The 20,833-nt window shown below is 42.6% G+C and overlaps 2 protein-coding genes across 8 annotated transcripts in view; both read left to right on the top strand.

The window, feature by feature from the left end:
* Positions 1–234: 234 nt before the first annotated feature.
* aldh7a1 (aldehyde dehydrogenase 7 family, member A1) lies at positions 235–7,131 on the top strand. The gene is made up of 18 exons (XM_021601678.3): positions 235–549; positions 1,521–1,574; positions 1,999–2,064; positions 2,166–2,246; positions 2,475–2,598; positions 3,187–3,319; positions 3,569–3,613; positions 3,829–3,906; positions 4,051–4,148; positions 4,254–4,295; positions 4,506–4,600; positions 4,732–4,816; positions 4,952–5,058; positions 5,403–5,519; positions 5,728–5,825; positions 6,093–6,166; positions 6,248–6,323; positions 6,642–7,131. The coding sequence occupies exons 1-18, from the start codon at positions 253–255 to the stop codon at positions 6,694–6,696; spliced, it is 1,725 nt and encodes a 574-aa protein (XP_021457353.3). The 5' UTR covers positions 235–252; the 3' UTR covers positions 6,697–7,131.
* A 257-nt stretch (positions 7,132–7,388) lies between these two features.
* Positions 7,389–20,833, top strand: part of LOC110523196 (rab-like protein 6) — a 36,862-nt gene continuing 23,417 nt past the window's right edge. The window contains exons 1-9 of one of the 7 annotated variants that reach the window (XM_090233727.1): positions 7,389–7,568; positions 8,963–9,066; positions 9,325–9,477; positions 10,420–10,554; positions 11,047–11,094; positions 12,957–13,009; positions 18,267–18,358; positions 19,444–19,584; positions 20,051–20,156. In XM_090233727.1, the coding sequence (XP_090089853.1) occupies positions 9,348–9,477; positions 10,420–10,554; positions 11,047–11,094; positions 12,957–13,009; positions 18,267–18,358; positions 19,444–19,584; positions 20,051–20,156 (705 nt within the window). In that variant the 5' untranslated portion in view covers positions 7,389–7,568; positions 8,963–9,066; positions 9,325–9,347. Of the gene's footprint in view, positions 7,569–8,962; positions 9,478–10,419; positions 10,555–11,046; positions 11,095–12,953; positions 13,010–18,266; positions 18,359–19,443; positions 19,585–20,050; positions 20,157–20,833 lie in introns of all 7 variants that reach the window. The other 6 variants (XM_090233726.1, XM_036976783.2, XM_090233725.1 and 3 more) reach the window with 6 other exon arrangements.

Raw genomic sequence — 20,833 nt, 5'->3', positions numbered from 1 at the left:
CAAAATGTCATGACTACTTTTGGGTGTCAGGGAAAATGTATAGTGTGAACATTTCATTATTTTCTTTAGGAATGTAGTGAAGTAAAACTAAACGTTGTCAAAAATATAAATAGTAAAGTGAAGTACAGATACCCTCAAAAACGTAGTACTTTGAAGTATTTTTTACTTAAGTACTTTACACTACTGGGTTAGGGTAAGATAAGAGGTTTAGAGTTGGAACGCCCCAAGGATCCCGGATAGTACTAACAAATTATGTCTGAAGGAGGTGCCGCGCGTGGACCAATCACTGGCGAATGTCACGAGGCCCAAGTGGAACTGGTGGAGCAAGCCGTTTATTGCACCGGATATCCAACCATGCAGCGCTGCTTCACATTAACCATTGTACGGCACTGGGCCCTTCGAAAGAAACTTTTCACTATCAGCTACCAACAATCAGCAGCCATGTCTACACTTCTGATAAACCAGCCCAAATATGCCTGGTTGAAAGAATTAGGCCTGAGTGAGGATAATGACGGTGTTTACAACGGGAACTGGGGAGGCAAAGGAGAGGTAAAACATGCAAGGGGATTAGCTAGCTACACGTTATGTGGGTCCTGAATTCTAAATATAAACCCAGACATTATCGGCAAGCTAACTAGGCCACATAGTAGACTTTGCTTAGTACGTTAAGCTAAAAGCCCAAGTTTGACAATTGAGACAGATCAAAATGTTACGCAAACTTGTCCGAATAGTTTGTTGCTTTGACTTTTGAGTTTCTTAATTCATTGACACATTTGATAGGTTATATACAATGTAGCGTTAGTAATCAAATTCAACCAATTTCAGTAGCTATGTGAATATGTCTCCACTGTACTTGGTTAGCATAGCAAACTAAGTTAGCTAGGTAGCTGGTTTACTTTGCTACCGAGACACGTCGTCGAGTTTCTTGAGACTACAGGAACCTACTTTACGCGGTCTAGCTGGCTAGCATAACGTTACCTAGCTAGCACATGGTCTCTACAGGTAACAAAAAGCCGTGCGACAGATTTACAGCTGTCAAACTATTACATGACACTTACAGACATACAGTACTTAACGAGGCAGTTATGAAGTCACTGTAAATGTAAAAAGAACTTCCTACAGTTTTCTTTTATCGTTTATATATTTTTTTGCGCACTGCACATGTCTTACCCTACAGTGACACCTATCGGCCAGATATGATAGGTTGAATTTGATTAAATTGTACTGAAAACGTAGTAATTTTAATTTACTCACTAACCCCCAATGCAATTGTCAGGCAGTATCATGGTATAACCCATCGACACCATTCCCTTTTACTGTATTCTTTATAGACTAACGTATAAAGAGTAAGCTACATAATGTCAAGTATAAGTAGTGGACAGTGTGTGTTGAAAAGTGCACTGCTATCTCAGTGGCTTCAGATAGCAATGAAGTATCCAATTCAAAGGCTGTGAACTGTATACAGTAATCATTTCCCTGCTCCTGTGGTGGGGTGTTCTAATCAGTGTTCTTTCTTCAAGGTCATCACCTCATATTGCCCTGCCAACAATGAGCCCATCGCCAGAGTACGCCAGGTAATGACAATAAGGTCTCACAGTTCTATCAGAGTATACCACGGTCACCATTTTAAAAAATATAAACCACTGCTACCATTTTGCAATTTAACATAGAAATTGTGCATGGCCCCAATTGTGGTTTTCTGTTCAATTCTGCTCACCCAAATGTCAACATTGTTTGTTTAAATTGGCTGACTATCTCATTCTCCAAAAGCTTCTGAATGGCCTTGTCTTCAAGGCGTCAGTTGCTAATTGTTCGAGCCAAACCAGGTTTATATTCATAATGATCCCTAAAGATCAAGAGTCCAATATTAATAATCTGACCTGGATTCAAAGTTACTTTATACACTTTTTTTTAAAAGTCTCTCTTAAAGGAGCCTTACTGACCCCAATGCAAAACGTTAATGTAGTGAAGTTACTGGATACTGTTTCCTTTGTTCAGGCAACCATGGCAGAATATGAAGAAACTGTGCAGAAATTGAGGGATGCCTGGAAGGTGTGGGCAGATGTAAGTATGGTGGCTTAACCAAGAATGTGTCTTCATTGCTCATTTCATTTCACCTTTTGAACACGCCAACACTAAAAATCACATTTTCTCGTCAAATCTAGATTCCGGCCCCGAAAAGAGGAGAGATTGTGCGTCAGATTGGTGACGCACTGAGGAAAAAGATCAAAGTCCTGGGCAGTTTGGTAAGACCTATCACAAATGTGACCGCTGTAGTCTTGGCTGCAAACACACAGTAAAAGGGCAACATAACTACGATGATGAGATTCATAGCAGCTCCGTAGACTTTGACACTACCATGCTAGAGCTTGTCTCTTTTGGTGTTTCAGGGGAGAGGACAGAGCCATGCTAATAAGGGATGCGGTACTCAAAATGGACCAGTGCTCAAAAGGGAAACTGTTTTCTGTTTGTAGGTGTCCCTGGAGATGGGAAAGATCTATGTTGAGGGAGTCGGCGAGGTGCAGGAATACGTTGACGTCTGTGACTACGCTGTTGGCTTGTCTCGCATGATCGGCGGTCCAGTTCTCCCCTCTGAAAGTAAGTCTGCAGTTAACAATCCATTAAATGTTGTCTTATTTACCGAAGGGTGGTTGTTGGTTTAAGAAAAGTGTGCAGGCTTTTTGCGCCATTTCTGCTCGAACACACACGATCCTGTTCATCAGTTGCTCACCACGAACTTGTGAACAGGGCCACATATCTAGCATCTGTCCCTGTAGTCTTATTCATTATAATCTAAAAAGGCTAAACTGACCCTAGATCTGCACTCTGAGATGCTTTGTGGATACGGGCCCACGGGTGGCAGGGTAGCCTAGTGGTTAGAGTGTTGGACTAGTAACCAGAAGGTTGCAAGTTCAAACCCCCGAGCTGACAAGGTACAAATCTGTCGTTCTGCCCCTGAACAGGCAGTTAACCCACTGTTCCTAGGCCGTCATTGAAAATAAGAATTTGTTCTTAACTGACTTGCCTAGTTAAATAAAGGTACTTTTTTTTTTTTAAGACTGGAAGACAAGCCTGCACACCCAATACTTTTCCAGGACCGTAGTTGGATGTTAGAGAATCTTGGGATAGGAAATGGTGGTGTTAAATACAATTTGGTCAATTTGAAGTAATGTGATGTCTCTTTAGGACCGGGCCACGCGCTGATTGAGATGTGGAACCCTGTCGGTCTGGTGGGCATCATCACAGCCTTCAACTTCCCTGTGGCCGTCTACGGCTGGAACAACGCCATCGCCCTCATCTGTGGCAACGTCTGCCTCTGGTGAGTGCCTAAAGGTTCACACTGTTAACTGTTCTACATCATTGAGATGATATTGTGTATCAGTCTTTCTCTGCCAGTTTCATTTTAGTGATGTCTTTTAATGTTTACACCATGTCGCAAATAATTTCTGCAAGGGGACAAAGTCTAAGCTATAAGGACTCAAACCTGTTTAAAGGGAATCAGGTTCACATTATGGCAATGTACACAGCTCCTATTCCAGTTCTGAAATGTTTGTTGATTTTCCTCTAGGAAAGGAGCTCCCACCACCCCTCTAACCAGTGTAGCTGTAACCAAGTAGGTGTTTTGGGGTATTTTATCAGAGATTGAAGAGTTAATGCAAATTCTCTTATTTTAGTTACTGTCACGTTGAAGAGAGAATGTAGACTACATTTACTCATACTCCAAAATAGACGAGGCTCAATTAGACCACCAAACCATTTTTCAGCAACACACAGATGTGTAGGATTTAGTTGGATTGTGCTCAGTTGTGTCCGTGCGTGTTCCAACAGAATCGTGGCTGAGGTGTTGGAGCAAAACAACCTGCCAGGTGCCATCTGCTCCATGACATGCGGTGGCGCTGACATCGGGTGAGTCCTCTCCCCTAGTGACTGTCTTCTGTCCTTTCTCCTGGTACACTACTCCCTAGAAATACAAAAGGATTTTATTGGATGTAGGCAAGAGGGAGTGTCCAACATATTTCTTACACTAGTCTTTCCCTTTCGACCCCACAGCACAGCAATGTCGAAGGACGAGCGCGTCGACCTGGTCTCATTCACTGGCAGCACCCACGTGGGCAAGATGGTGGCCATGTTGGTGCAGGAGAGGTTTGGTGAGTCGGCACCTTTTTCACCTCTCAACCAAACTTGACCACATTTGGGACGCATTGCTTTATTTATTTTTTTAAAGATGACTTAATAGTGTTGATTTTGTACAGGTCGTAATTTGCTGGAGCTTGGCGGGAACAACGCCATCATAGGTAAGGGCGTGAAGACACTAGCCTTGTTGATTATTGTCATGATACTGCGACGTTATACATGCATGAGCAGACATATTATGAATTGCCTCAGAGTAGCTAGCACGAAATGGTATGATAATTACGACTGAGAATAATAGCCTGTCCATTTAATTTCTCAGGAAGTGTGTATATACGGTTATGTTTCTCAGTTGGCAATATGTGTGTCTTCAGTGTTTGAGGATGCTGATCTGAACCTTGTGGTGCCTTCTGCCGTCTTTGCTTCTGTGGGAACTGCTGGACAGCGCTGCACCACCACCAGGAGGCTGGTAAGTTGACGGCAACATATAGACTACTATGCTCATATCTGAGCAATGAAACGCACACATGCAGCAGTCACACTCTGAACTACAATCCAAGGCCCTGTTTAAATTATTTTATACTGATTACTTTGTTTTAGATGCTGCACGGAAGCATCCATGACGTAGTGGTGGAGAGGGTAGCCAAAGCCTACAAACAAGTCCGCATTGGAGACCCCTGGGACCGTAAGTGCTTCTGTAAAATGGATCAGCAAATTCTGTTCAACTTCCATACTAAGGTGGCTGAACATGTGACCACAATACAAGTGTGAATAACATGGTGCATGTTTTTAATATAGACGCCCCCCTTTTCCCCTACAGCGAGCACTATGTACGGCCCGCTCCACACCAAGCAGGCTGTGGACCAGTACCTGGCAGCCATCGAACAGGCCAAGCAACAGGGTGGCACTGTAGTGTGTGGAGGAAAGGTACTGTGCTCCTGCTGTGTACATAGAGCACCTCTGTGTGATGTGGGCTGTTATGTAGTCTAAAGGTCTCTCTTTAAAAATCTATTTTATCTCAATGAGAAAAACCTGTTTAAATAAAAGTAATGTTTATATGCCATTATAAGAGGACACACCTTAAGTTGAAAAATGACACTTGCACTACACAATCCTTTACTCTTTTAGCTCTAGCACAAATGATCAATGGATCAATTTGGAACCCAGTAGAAACCGTAAATAAGACCACAAACCGTTATCTGCTAATGTACGCAATAGCTGTCAAATAAAAGCTGAAAAGTGGGAATATCAGAGTTTGTTTTGGTTGCCAGGTGATGGATCGTCCTGGAAACTACGTGGAGCCCACCATCATCACAGGGCTGGCTCACGATGCGCCCATCGTTCACACAGAGACATTCGTCCCCATCCTCTATGTCCTCAAGTTCCAGGTAGGGCATCCATTACCTTCTGTCTCAGGAGCCTGGTTAAAGGAGACGTAACACTGCACTTAGTCTGGTTCAACCAGGTAAACTGTACCCTGTGCAATGTTGAAAACCAGAGAAGGTGGCTACTGGCTCATTTTGATTCTTGGTTATTCGGGGAGGGGGGGGGGGGGGGGTTTAAATCCCTGCTAACTCTTATCTGTTGTCCACTCAGACTGAGGAGGAGGCGTTTGCCTGGAACAATGAGGTCAAGCAGGGCCTCTCCAGCAGCATCTTCACCAAGGACATGGGCCGAGTCTTCCGCTGGCTAGGGTAAGAGCTGGGTGTTGTGTATGAAGAAGTCCTTCTGAGGCGACGTGGTTCCTGAATGTTAGTGGGATTTGGGTTGTGGCTGAGGACTGGGTCTTAGCTTGAAAACAGGTTTGATCCATTTGATGGACAACAAGAATACGGTCTCAGGTGGACCACAGTACACAACGCTGTGTGTACAGTGCAATATAGCATCTAGTCTAAGTGATATAGTAGACATTGGAAAGTGGAGGTAGGCCTATTCATTGGAAAGATGCTTTCTTCCTCTAGACCTAAAGGATCGGACTGCGGCATCGTGAACGTCAACATTCCTACCAGCGGAGCTGAGATTGGAGGAGCCTTTGGTGCGTTGGCTATCTGTCTTTCTGTCTGTAGGCTTCCCTGTTTGCATTAGGCTAACTGCTGACGTGTGTGTTTGTTTCCAGGTGGGGAGAAACACACAGGAGGTGGACGGGAGTCAGGCAGCGACTCTTGGAAGCAGTACATGAGAAGGTCCACATGGTGAGTGAATAAAATAAATGCTCTCTGCCAGATCACACCCCACAGGAATATTTCAGTTTGTTCCACATCTCATCTTTATGGCAGACCCTCTATCACAGTTGGAACACTGCCATGTAAATTCTTTAACGCATAAGCCCCAAATTCACCGCACTATAAACCATGGTTTTACCTGGGTCTCCCGTCTGTATATTTGGGTTATCATGCTCCTTTTATAGAGGGTTGTAACGACTACAGACTATGTAATTGAGCATTTGGGGGGTGGAATGGATACTTGATAGACACAGTTTTCCTATTCTAACTGTTCTTCTCCCCCTTCAGTACTATCAACTACAGCAAGGATCTTCCTCTAGCTCAAGGAATCAAATTTGAGTGAAGCGGGCACACAAGGAACCCGGACCCAGTCAACCTTGATGAATCTACAAGGGAAACTAAAACACTAACTAACCATTTGGACTTTGCATAGTTTATTCTCCAAAATGCTAAACTTCTGTCCTAGCAACTTTTACAATCAGAAGAATAATTGGACTTGGCCAAGTGGGGCAACCGGGTGCGTTTTGGGTTGGTCATGATGGTGGAATGCGGTTCAAGTATATATATTTGTTGTGACTTTAGGGGGTTGGTTGGAAATGGAATATTAATACTCCCATTGTTCTATTGTAAAGATGTTATATTTGGCTGAAGCGGTCATAGAACTAACCACCCTAGTTGTGTGCAATTTGTTTGTGGCACTTAACTGTAGTACTTGACTCTGCTTTCTAATACTGTACCAGGTGCTTTGTACAAATAAATCATGCCTTTGTTTTGGGAAGATGTTTATTTATTTGATCAGATTTTTATTGCAGACAGCAAAACAATTTGACAAGCACTATATTGGTGTGTGGCACATGTGTGCAAATGTTGAATCACATCACTTCCCATTTCACATGATTCATTAAGGGGTGTAAAGGTGCATGTAGCCTAATATGGTCAATTTGTTACATAATGCAAAACAAACGACATGCCTGCCAACAAGTGTTAGTACTGTACAGTGTGTACTCGCCATATATTGGCTCCACTAGGGGCACCATTGAGCCTGAAATAAAGGTTTATCCAACTCCTCTTCTTGATGTTCTGCAGTTGTCGTCGGGATGATGAAGGATAGCAGCCAGCTAGGGAAATGGCTCTTATTGCTTTCAAATGAATGATTCCCAGATTTCTTGCATAAACCATTGGGCTGGGATGGTTTGTTCGGTGGCTGACTGTCAGGTAATTTAACGAATTCATGATAAAACACAGGTCGAGAAGACGAGGATGTGACATAGCTATGTTGTGACGGATAGCTAGGCTAGTTAGCTATGTTAGCCTCGGCAGAATTGAATACCAATGAACGTGGGCAGTCTTGACACGTAGCAGTTAACACGGGCAGAAGACAGTGGATAAAATCCAGGATATGCACGAATGTAAATCGGGCTGTCGTAGTACGCACTCGGCAGGTTGTTTGTGGAATGTTTTATTGCATATTTAGGTAACTAGTTAACTAGCTTACAACGTTATACAGCTGGCTAGATGTCAGCTCAGGCTCTGATGTGACACGTGTGAGAAAGGGTGCACAGAATGATAAGCGCTGTATAGCCCATGGATGAAACGTGTCAGCGAATGCAATAATTAATAGAAACCTCGTTATTCCTCTAAAATTATTAGTTAATTCTGCTCTACTGAATTCATAACACTTCTAGCTACCTGACAACTTCAGATGGGCTAGGACGTGTATTAGAGCTCCACAGTGGAGTTCTCATAATACCCATAACATCTGTCAAACGGGGAAAGTGTCCCAATTGTTTTTCCACCATAAATATGTCCCACAGGGTATTTTAGAAACACTTAAAAATAAGGGCTGTGTTTCATGTAGGCTTACACTGGCGTGATATTTTGATAACCATGCGAATCTCTCTCGGACAAGGTGACTTATTAATATATTCTGCCCCATTCACTCTCAGATTCGAAAATGTTAATTAGCATCAAAGTAGACCTCATGCAAAACTACAAATCCCAGCAAGTCATTTCTAGCTGACATCTTTGCTAACAGGTATTGTTTCAATTTAAAACTTGCACAAGACAGTTAACAGAATTGTCCATTTTAAATACAGTTAGCCAATTTATTAATTACTACATTTAGCTAACATTAGATAGTTAATCCAGAGATTCTTACCTTTGCCTCAATTCATCAGTCTCTTTCAGATCATCGCATTTGTAATTCTTTAAGATAGCCACATTTAGCATTTTGTTTTTGGGGGGTAAATACAGGTGTACATATTGATAAATCTCCTTGTCCTAGAGACATTGACACAGTTATCAAAATGTCACACCAAAGTGAGTAGCCTACACAAAACACAGCCCTTATTTCAAGTGTTTCTATAATTCCTTATGGGAAAAATGAATGGTGGAAAAACAATTGGAACCATTTCCCTGTTTGACCTCCAGGTTCTATGGGTATTATGACTCATACTGTGGTACTCTGTAAACAACATGGGATTTGATTCATTAAACCATCTGATATGGCATACTTACCAGGTACTGCTTTATTTCTCCCTGTATGAACATGTGGGTGAAGTTTTAAAAAATCCATGAATGTTCTTACATTTTCTGTCTCTCTTTTGCAGATATCTACTTGATGGATTCCATTGAACATTATTATTAGAATGCAACCAACTGCCTCAATCACTGAAGACTGTTTGACAAAGTATCACCTTGCTTGACAGAACAGGTGCTTCTTGTGAAGGAGACCTCCAAACTGTCCTCGATTTACTGAACTGGAAAGCAAAATGAAGACATCCCAGACCATAAATCATGACTCTGGTTTACCTGTCGATTTTTGACAGACGTATAAAATAATCACTTGATGTTTCGGTGTGTGTCTGCAGGATACTGACTCTTTCTTTCTCTCTCTCTCTCTCTCTCTCTCTCTCACACACACACACACACACACACACACACTAAAGGACAACTTCTTGTATCAATCCAGAGTTCCCAAAGAGGACCGTCAAAATGTTTTCGGCTCTTAAGAAGCTGGTGGGCACCGAGCCTGGCCAGCTAGGAAACAAAAGCATTCCAGCTGGTTTGCAGTCAATGAACCAGAGCCTACAGAGAAGGTTTGCCAAGGGAGTACAGTATAACAGTAAGTAATTCAGCTCTTGAAAGTGATATCAAGAAGACCTGAAGCCCGGGATGTTGTCTTAAAGCAATTGTCCAGTGGAAATCTCACTTTCATATTCTGTTCATATTCTGTTAACTCACAACCAAATAATGTTGTTGACTCGTTCTACACTCGTCTTTATGGCCAATGCATAAATAGGAGAAAAAGAAAACACTTGAAAAACCCTTAAAAAAAGCTTGCTATGTCCTCATATGACTTCATGTTACCTAATTTTATAAACAGTTAGACTTTTTCATACTCTGTGCTCACACAGAGCTCTGTTAGTACAGTGTTGTAGGACTACATTAGAGAAGATAATAAAAAATGAATCATGGCTATCTGATCACCTTACCCAATGGTCTATTTTTCTATGGGGTCGAAACAAGTATTGTTTGTTTAGGCCTTGTCTTTTGAATGTCAATAACATTGACATGTTCCATACCTGCAGCAGGATGCCTGCAGCCATTCATTTGGAAGGAATATTATGTTTTATGTAAGCTATGTGCCTGACTGTTTCTGCACTCAACAACGTTGTCTTATCTGACTACTAAAGCAGAAACATACTGGCACACAGGCTGTTTCACATTAAAGGGTTAGTTCACCCAAAATACAAATCAACAACATTTTATGAAGAGGCCTACCTAGAATGTAGTGTATGGACCTGATGAGTTAGCCACCCAAGATTTGGGTTTGTTTATTTAGCTACAGCATTAGCATTGTCTGCTCAAATCGATAGGAGTGATAGGGTCCCAGTTAGCATACTCCAGTTAGCATACTCCAGTCTGCGTACCTAAGCCTCATTTCCTCAGGAAGAGTTCAAGCACTTCCTTGATTTCTGTTATTGTTGCATTCTCTCCATGAGGGTCTTAAATAATATCACAAAAATGTCTCCCTGCTTTCCCCCTCTCTCTCTGTCTCGTTTAGTGAAGATCATCATCCGTGGAGACCGGAACACCGGAAAGAGTGCCCTATGGCACCGACTACAGGGGAAGAAGTTTCTGGAAGAGTACATCCCCACACAAGAAATCCAGGTCTCCAGCATCCACTGGAACTATAAAAGTAAGATGCCGTGTGTTTGTGTGAGAGCCACACACTAGTGGTTCTCTGTAGCTCAGTTGGTGGAGCATGGCATTTGCCACGTCAGGACAGTGAGTTCGACTCCTGGCATCACCCATACGTCAAATGTATGCACACATGACTGTAAGTTGCTTTGAATAAAAGCGCCAGCTAAATGGCATATACTATAATGTTATTTGTACATGCCGTCAAGTCTATTAGCTATCATGTGTATTATATGGAGAAAACAACTGCCCAAGCCTTTCAAAAGCGCTTCCACAGAGGGAATTTCATCGTAGTATAGACCTATGTACTGAGATGTGACTTTTAAACAACATCTAAAGATTCAACAAACCTTCAGTTTTTAACCATAGGAATGTTGAAAGCTGTAGTCAAATGTTCCCAAACTGTTGATTCAGAATTGTCTGACTTGTTACAGTTTTCTTATTATCAAAGGCATTTTAGTGATTGCAGATTGTGTTTTTTCCCTCTTAGCGACAGACGACGTTGTCAAGGTGGAAGTTTGGGACGTGGTGGACAAAGGTGAGCCTACAGTGTTGCTCAATGTTATTTGCTGTAAAGCAAAAGTGACCAATGTCATCTGCGGTAGATAGGAATGGGTGCAGGCTTTTGTTCCAGCCAAATAGTATTTTCATTTAAGATTAATTTAATCTGGTGTTACTGCATTGTTTGGTTAAAACAAAAGCCTCTACCAGCATTGCGTCTCTGCAGAAGTGTGTTTACGTTTGGCCAACCGCTTCTTTAAAGAAAGCTTACTGAAGTGTTCCTGTTGAATGTAAAACACACGTTCAACAAAATGAGGTATTCATTAAAAAAACTGTGTACAATCTGTAGTTTTGTTTGCATTGAATTCCATGGAATGTTAGTTGACAGTCAATCTGTTACAAATACACTGACCTAATTTAAGCTATAACACTGCCACATTGTTCTACCTCTGTCTGTCTGTCTGAATGTCTGTCTTGATTAATCAGTCATTTCAACTAACTAAAAAACATTTCCTGATTTTATTTTTGCCATTCGTGTTGGTGTTTTCTCATGCATTTTTTACCTCCTGTCACCTCTGTAGGCCAAAAGCCTCCTCCTGAGGGCTTAGGTGAGAGGTAGCCTAGCCTGTGGTATTGTGAACTAGTCTAGACTGCCTGTGCAGCTAGGACTGAGTCCTAACCTGAGATCTACAACAAAACTTCCACGTCTGTGGAAATCTCCCATTTATGTCAATCTGTTATTGATATCAATGTGTGATTTATTTAGTTGCACTTGTGTATCTCAAGTAGGAATCAGCCCTTGGACTGACTTTGACATCTTATCCTGTGTGCTGTGCTTTCTGGAAACATATTCTGGGCTTTACATGGAGTGCTGTGTGGCCATGGTCAATGGTTTTGTTCTATTGTAAAATAATAATAATAATAAACTTGAGTGGTTTGGTGATAAGTAGCCTAAATGAAGATGACTGCACCATGAAGGGACTCTGAAGGGTTGGGATTATAAGGCCTATGTGGCAGAATAGTGGTGATAACATTAAAGTTAGACCAAGAGATATGACAATATCACTGTACATAGCAGGGCAACTCCCTGCTTACAGAAATGAACAACAACCAAATCTATTGTCTCAACGGAGGGCATCAATTGAATAGATAAGACTTGGCAGATTTAAATGATGTGGTTGTTGATAAATTAATCAGGAAGACACCCCGCGGTGAATGATGTCATGTTGCTGAGTTTACCTTTAATGTAGACTGTTGATGGAATAGCGTGCATAATAATTCTATTGAAATAGCGCTGCAGGTAGATGAATGCCTTGGTTTTGACATTTCTCCTCCTTAAATGACAGGTAGTGAACACCGTGGAGAGCTGAATATGTTAGGTGCCATTTTGAAACCGTGACTTGCTTTTCTGTCATCTTGATTATAAATACGATACAATACGATATACTTTATTGCCCAGTTACATGGACATTCATTTCGTGAAGTCAGCGTACAAACACAGAAACACAACACACTATAAATAGACTTTATGATTCGGGTGGGACAGCCTCTTTCTGCCAAACAGAATGTCAGCTGAATGAAAAACATAAGAAACTATTTTAAGTTTCTCTGGATCACAATAAACCTGGAGAAAAATATAACTTGCTTGCCTATATGTGTTGTGGTTGAGCAAATACCCATATTGATAAATTATCAATATGTTAGACACATGGAATTGATTTGCACCTAAGCCTACATATGTTAGCATAGTTACCCACTGCTACTTCAAGTGTGTGTTGTCTTTCCTCTTATGCATTTTGGTATGCTATACGTCCTCTGTGTGAAACCACGGTAAGTGCCTTTCCTTAATTGCTTTTCTGCCTCGCTAATTGTAATCTCCTGTTTTCCCAACCACTGCAGGGAAAGGCAAGAAGCGAGGAGAAATGCTGAAAACGGAGAATGAACCCCTGGAGGTAAGTGCCATATGATTGTTAATCATCAATAACAAATTACTTTCATTTCTTACCATGTCTTTTAAAATACAACCAAAAGAGAATCCCACTGCTTTGAACAGCGCTCATAACAGAGCTTGAAGTCTCCTTAGCCATGTCATGTGTAATATGTCCAATTATAGCACGGCTAAGGGCTGTTCTTACGCACGACGCAATGCGGAGTGCCTGGATACAGCCCTTAGCTTTGGTATATTGGCCATATATCACAAACCCCCAAGGTGTCTTATTGCTATTATAAACTTGTTACCAACGTAAGTAGAGCAGTAGAAATGAATGAATACTTGTGATATACGGTCTGATATACCACGGCTGTCAGCCAATCAGCATTCAAGGCTCGAACCACACAGTTTATAATTAGCTATATGACATATTTTAGTAATTGCAATGACAAGAAAGGACTTCAAGATTCTGTTGGTTGAAGGATGGTTTTTATATAACCATTTTAGTATCAACCTTCCATGTAAATGAGTTGGATATAAATTATATTTCATAAATCATACACTGCTCAAAAAAATAAAGGGAACACTAAAATAACACATCCTAGATCTGAATGAATGAAATATTCTTATTAAATACTTTTTTCTTTACATAGTTGAATGTGCTGACAAAAAAATCACACAAAAATTATCAATGGAAATCAAATTTATCAACCCATGGAGGTCTGGATTTGGAGTCACACTCAAAATTAAAGTGGAAAACCACACTACAGGCTGATCCAATGATGTAATGTCCTTAAAACAAGTCAAAATGAGGCTCAGTAGTGTGTGTGGCCTGTGTGACCCCCCTACAATGCCTGGGCATGCTACTGATGAGGTGGCGGATGGTCTCCTGAGGGATCTCCTCCCAGACCTGGACTAAAGCATCCGCTAACTCCTGGACAGTCTGTGGTGCCACGTGGCGTTGGTGGATGTAGCGAGACATGATGTCCCAGATGTGCTCAATTGGATTCAGATCTGGGGAACGGGCGGGCTAGTCCATATCATCAATGCCTTCCTCTTGCAGGAACTGCTGACACACTCCAGCCACATGGGGTCTAGCATTGTCTTGCATTAGGAGGAACCGCACCAGCATATGGTCTCACAAGGGGTCTGAGGATCTCATCTCGGTACCTAATGGCAGTCAGGCTACCTCTGGCGAGCACATGGAGGGCTGTGCGGCCCCCCAAAGAAATGCCACCACACACCATGACTGACCCACCGCCAAACCGGTCATGCCGGAGGATGTTGCAGGCAGCAGAACGTTCTCCACGGCGTCTCCAGACTCTGTCACGTCTGTCACGTGCTCAGTGTGAACCTGCTTTCATCTGTGAAGAGCACAGGGCGCCAGTGGCAAATTTGCCAATCCTGGTGTTCTCTGGGTAAATGCCAAACATCCTGCATGGTGTTGGGCTGTAAGCACAACCCCCACCTGTGGACGTCAGGCCCTCATACCACCCTCATGGAGTCTGTTTCTGACCGTTTGAGCAGACACATGCACATTTGTGGCCTGCTGGAGGTCATTTTGCAGGGCTCTGGCAGTGCTCCTCCTGCTCCTTCTTGCACAAAGGCGGAGGTAGCGGTCCTGCTGCTGGGTTGTTGCCCTCCTACGGCCTCCTCCACGTCTCCTGATGTACTGGCCTGTCTCCTGGTACCTCCTCCATGCTCTGGACACTACGCTGACAGACACAGCAAACCTTCTTGCCACAGCTCGCATTGATGTGCCATCCTGGATGAGCTGCACTACCTGAGCCACTTGTGTGGGTTGTAGACTCTCATGCTACCACTAGAGTGAAAGCACCGCCAGCATTCAAAAGTGACCAAAACATCAGCCAGGAAGCATAGGAACTGGAAGTGGTCTGTGGTTATCACCTGCAGAACCACTCCTTTATTGGGGGTGTCTTGCTAATTGCCTATAATTTCCACCTGTTGTCTATTCCATTTGCACAACAACATGTGAAATTTATTGTCAATCAGTGTTGCTTCCTAAGTGGACAGTTTGATTTCACAGAAGTGTGATTGACTTGGAGTTACATTGTGTTGTTTAAGTGTTCCCTTTATTTTTTTGAGCAGTGTTTATAGGCCTTTATTTATTGAGATATATATATATATACATACACACACACACACACACACACACAGTAGGTTTTTAGAAGTACCTTATTTTTAGAAATACCTTATTTACAGAAGTATTCAGACCCTTTCCTATGAGACTCGAAATTGAGGTCTGGTGCATCCTGTTTCCAGGATACACCTACAGTGCCTTGCGAAAGTATTCGGCCCCCTTGAACTTTGCGACCTTTTGCCACATTTCAGGCTTCAAACATAAAGATATAAAACTGTATTATTTTGTGAAGAATCAACAACAAGTGGGACACAATCATGAAGTGGAACGACATTTATTGGATATTTCAAACTTTTTTAACAAATCAAAAACTGAAAAATTGGGCGTGCAAAATTATTCAGCCCCCTTAAGTTAATACTTTGTAGCTCCACCTTTTGCTGCGATTACAGCTGTAAGTCGCTTGGGGTATGTCTCTATCAGTTTTGCACATCGAGAGACTGAAATGTTTTCCCATTCCTCCTTGCAAAACAGCTCGAGCTCAGTGAGGTTGGATGGAGAGCATTTGTGAACAGCAGTTTTCAGTTCTTTCCACAGATTCTCGATTGGATTCAGGTCTGGACTTTGACTTGGCCATTCTAACGTTGTTTATTTTTGAACCATTCCATTGTAGATTTTGCTTTATGTTTTGGATCATTGTCTTGTTGGAAGACAAATCTCCGTCCCAGTCTCAGGTCTTTTGCAGACTCCATCAGGTTTTCTTCCAGAATGGTCCTGTATTTGGCTCCATCCATCTTCCCATCAATTTGAACCATCTTCCCTGTCCCTGCTGAAGAAAAGCAGGCCCAAACCATGATGCTGCCACCAACATGTTTGACAGTGGGGATGGTGTGTTCAGCTGTGTTGCTTTTACGCCAAACATAACGTTTGCATTGTTGCCAGAAAGTTCAATTTTGGTTTCATCTGACCAGAGCACCTTCTTCCACATGTTTGGTGTGTCTCCCAGGTGGCTTGTGGCAAACTTTAAACGACACTTTTAATGGATTTCTTTAAGAAATGGCTTTCTTCTTGCCACTCTTCCATAAAGGCCAGATTTGTGCAATATACGACTGATTGTTGTCCTATGGACAGAGTCTCCCACCTCAGCTGTAGATCTCTGCAGTTCATCCAGAGTGATCATGGGCCTCTTGGCTGCATCTCTGATCAGTCTTCTCCTTGTATGAGCTGAAAGTTTAGAGGGACGGCCAGGTCTTGGTAGATTTGCAGTGGTCTGATACTCCTTCCATTTCAATATTATCGCTTGCACAGTGCTCCTTGGGATGTTTAAAGCTTGGGAAATCTTTTTGTATCGGCTTTAAACATCTTCACAACAGTATCTCGGACCTGCCTGATGTGTTCCTTGTTCTTCATGATGCTCTCTGCGCTTTTGACGGACCTCTGAGACAATCACAGTGCAGGTGCATTTATACGGAGACTTGATTACACACAGGTGGATTGTATTTATCATCATTAGTAATTTAGGTCAACATTGGATCATTCAGAGATCCTCACTGAACTTCTGGAGAGAGTTTGCTGCACTGAAAGTAAAGGGGCTGAATAATTTTGCACGCCCAATTTTTCAGTTTTTGATTTGTTAAATATTTTGAAATATCCAATAAATGTCGTTCCACTTCATGATTGTGTCCCACTTGTTGTTGATTCTTCACAAAAAAATACAGTTTTATATCTTTATGTTTGAAGCCTGAAATGTGGCAAAAGGTCGCAAAGTTCAAGGAGGCCGAATACTTTCGCAAGGCACTGTATTTCCAGATATTTCTACAATTTGATTGGAGTCCACCTGTGATAAATTCAATTGATTGGACATGATTTGGAAAGGCACACACCATGATCATAAGTTCACACAGTTGACAGTGCATGTCAGAGCAAAACCCAAGCCATGATGTTGAAGGAATTGTCCGTAGAGCTCTGAGACAGGATTGTGTCAGGGCACGTGTATGGGGAAGGGTACCAATTCTGCAGCATTGAAGGTCCCAAAGAACACAGTGGCCTCCATCATTCTTAAATGGAACCACCAAGACTCTTCCTAGAGCTGGCCACCCAGCCAAACTGCGCAAAAGGGGGAGAAGGGCCTTGGATCAGGGAGGTGAGCAAGAACCTGATGGTCACTCTGACAGACCTCTAGAGTTCGTCTGTGGAGGTGGGAGAACCATCCAGAAGGACAACCATCGCTGCAGCACTCCACCAATCAGGCCTTTATGGTAGAGTGGCCAGATGGAAGCCACTCCTCAGTAAAAGGCACATGACAGCCCGCTTGGAGTTTGCGAAAAAGGCACCTAAAGGACTCTGACCATGAGAAACAAGAGCCTCTGGTCTGATGAAACCAAGATTGAACTCTTTGGCCTGAATACCAAGTGTCATGTCTGGAGGAAACCTGGCACCATCCCTACGGTGAAGCATGGTGGTGGCAGCATTATGCTGTAGGGATGTTTTGAGTAGCAGGAACTGAGAGACTTGTCAGGATCGAGGGAAAGATGAACAGAGCAAAGTACAGAGAGATCCTTGATGAAAAACTGCTCCAGAGCGCTCAGGACCTCAGACTGGGGCGAAGGTTCACCTTCCAATAGGACAACAACCCTAAGCACATAGCCAAGACAACGCAGGAGTGGCTTCGGGACAAGTCTGTGAATGTCCTTCAGTGTCCCAGCCAGAGCCCGAACTTGAACCCGATCGAACATCTCTGGAGAGACCTGAAAATAACTGTGCAGCGACGCTCCCCATCCAACCTGACTGAGTTTGAGAGGATCTTCAGAGAAGAATGGGAGAAACTCCCCAAGTACAGGTGTGCCAAGCTTGTAGCGTCATACCCAAGAAGACTTGAGGCTGGTGTCGCTGGCAAAGGTGCTTCAAAAAAGTACTGAGTAAAGGGTCTGAATACTTAGGTAAACGTGATATTTCATTATTTCATTATTTTTTATAAATGTTCAACATTTTGGAAAACCCGTTTTTGCTTTTCATTATGAGGTATTGTGTGTAGATATAATTTTGGAATATGGCTGTAACTTAACAAAATGTGGAAAAAGTCAAGGGGTCTGAATACTTTCCGAATGCGCTGTACGTTGCGCTGAATATCAATGAATGAAGGCCTAATGGAGAATGGTTTTCTCGTCTGTTGCGTTACTAGAATGAGACTGAGATGGCTCTGGATGCAGAGTTTCTGGACGTGTACAAGAACTGCAATGGAGTCATCATGATGTTCGACATCACCAAACAATGGTGAGCCTCTCTGTCTTTCTCTTTATCCCTCTTTCTTTTTTATAGATCACTCTCTTTCTCCCTGTCTGGCTTTCTTTCTGTTTCTCCTTCCCTGCCCCCAACACACATCATGTAAAGTGACTTGGGCTACAGGGCAACTAGACAGTCAAGAATCCAATTATATCTTGGTCGATGTGTGACTGCCAGTGATACGACTATCTGACCCAGGTCAGTGTGTGACTGCCAGTGATACGACTATCTGACCCAGGTCTGTGTGTGACAGCCAGTGATACGACTATCTGACCCAGGTCGGTGTGTGACAGCCAGTGATACGACTATCTGACCCAGGTCGGTGTGTGACAGCCAGTGATACGACTATCTGACCCAGGTCGATGTGTGACAGCCAGTGATACGACTATCTGACCCAGGTCGGTGTGTGACAGCCAGTGATACGACTATCTGACCCAGGTCAGTGTGTGACAGCCAGTGATACAACTATCTGACCCAGGTCACTGTGTGACAGCCAGTGATACGACTATCTGACCCAGGTCACAAAGATGTGCACAGAACTGGAAAAAAAAGTATCTCTGATTATTAGTGTCTGTTTGAAGAGCCATAACTTGATAACCCACCTCTAGTTGACTCTCTTTGTGAATGACTTAAACCAAGGCTTATTTTAGAAATTGTTGTTCAGCTAGCTTTCAAATCAAATCACATTTTATTGGCCACATACACGTGTTTAGCAGATGTTATTGCGGGTGTAGCGAAATGCTTGTGTTTCTAGCTCCAACAGTGCAGTTAGTGGTTTGACAAGATATTGTATTTCAGTTCACTAATTTACTTTCTGTTGCTCTTGATAAGATAAATAAAAGGTTCCCAGCTTTGCATCTCTAGATATCCCAGCTTTACTAGTATAATTTGCATATTGAAGAACCACACAAGATTGACAGTACATTATTACAGTATTATTGAGACACAACCACCCTCTTCCTATGCATTTTTATTCATCTCAAGTCGGGAGTGTTTTTGAGTCCCTCCTTAATTTGTATATTTCATTCTTCCCACTAGCTTATATTTTGCGCTCAAGTCATGGGTCTATTTCACAGGACATTTGACTACATCGTGCGGGAGCTGCCCAAAGTGCCTACCCACGTGCCTGTCTGTGTGTTGGGCAACCAGAGGGACATGGGCGAACACCGGGTCATCCTACCCGACGACACCCGAGAGTTCCTCTGTCACCTCAACAGGTAGGGGGTGCCACAACTGCCGCGGGGTACATTCAGTTGACTCATTCTGTTACGCTCAAGGAGTTATGATGGTCAATGCTTTGCAGGAGTGTATCACTTCAGTGTTTTCTTCTCCAATGGTAAAAGTGTGCAAAACTCTCTACCCTCCACTATCTATTACAGAGTGCTACACCACTCACCTTCACATGCAGAAATATCTGTCTCGAAGGGACACTTTTAAGGGAGTGTTGCGCTGTAACCCCTGAACTAATCATATTGAAATCTCTAGCTTTGTTAGTCTTTGTCAATAGATTTCATGAAACACATTCCTGATCAGTGATGTAGTGGTGAAAAAATATGTGGCTATACTGACTCCCTATACTTACAATGCATTTTTCTGCAAAAGGTGGGTGAACTGCGTTACTTTCGTTTACCCTCTGCTACACCACTGGTCCTGATATGTCCTCTACTTGCTTTGCGTTTGCAGGCCTCCAGGTTCTTCTTACATCCACTATGCTGAATCTTCAATGAAGAATGGCTTTGGCCTCAAGTACCTGCACCGCTTCTTCAATATCCCCTTCTTACAGCTGCAGGTCAGTCCAAATAAAATGGCTGCTTCTTCAATATCCCCTTCTTACAGCTGCAGGTCAGTCCAAATAAAATGGCTGCTTCTTCAATATCCCCTTCTTACAGCTGCAGGTCAGTCCAAATAAAATGGCTGCTTCTTCAACATTCCTATGAAATATGTGGAAAAGGCCCCCTTTTTCTCCTAGATTGGTCCTTTGAGCTGCGTATATACGAGTTGCCCCTAATTACTGATACAGGGTCAGATTGTCCCGTTTGGCTCAGTTGTTAGGGCATGACGCTTGCAATGCCAGGATTGTGTGTTCGATTCCCATCGGGGACCAGTATGGGGGGGGAAGTATGAAAATGTAGGCACTCACTATTGTAAGTCGCTCTATATAAGAGAATCTGCTAAATGACAAAGATGTAAAAAAAAATAATAATAATTATCCCCTTAAAATTGAGTATTCACCCCTTTTTTTCCCAATTTTCGCCTAAAATGACATACCCAAATCTAACTGCCTGTAGCTCAGGACCTAAAATGACATACCCAAATCTAACTGCCTGTAGCTCAGGACCTAAAATGACATACCCAAATCTAACTGCCTGTAGCTCAGGACCTGAAACAAGGATATGCATATTCTTGACACCATTTGAAAGGAAACACTTTGAAGTTTGTTGAAATGTGAAATGAATGTAGGAGAAT

This window comes from Oncorhynchus mykiss, chromosome 5 (assembly GCF_057628025.1).
Source record: "Oncorhynchus mykiss isolate SJ-2025 chromosome 5, ASM5762802v1, whole genome shotgun sequence".
NCBI classification, from domain to species: Eukaryota; Metazoa; Chordata; class Actinopteri; order Salmoniformes; family Salmonidae; genus Oncorhynchus; species Oncorhynchus mykiss.
This window is presented reverse-complemented; position numbering and strand designations above follow the sequence as displayed.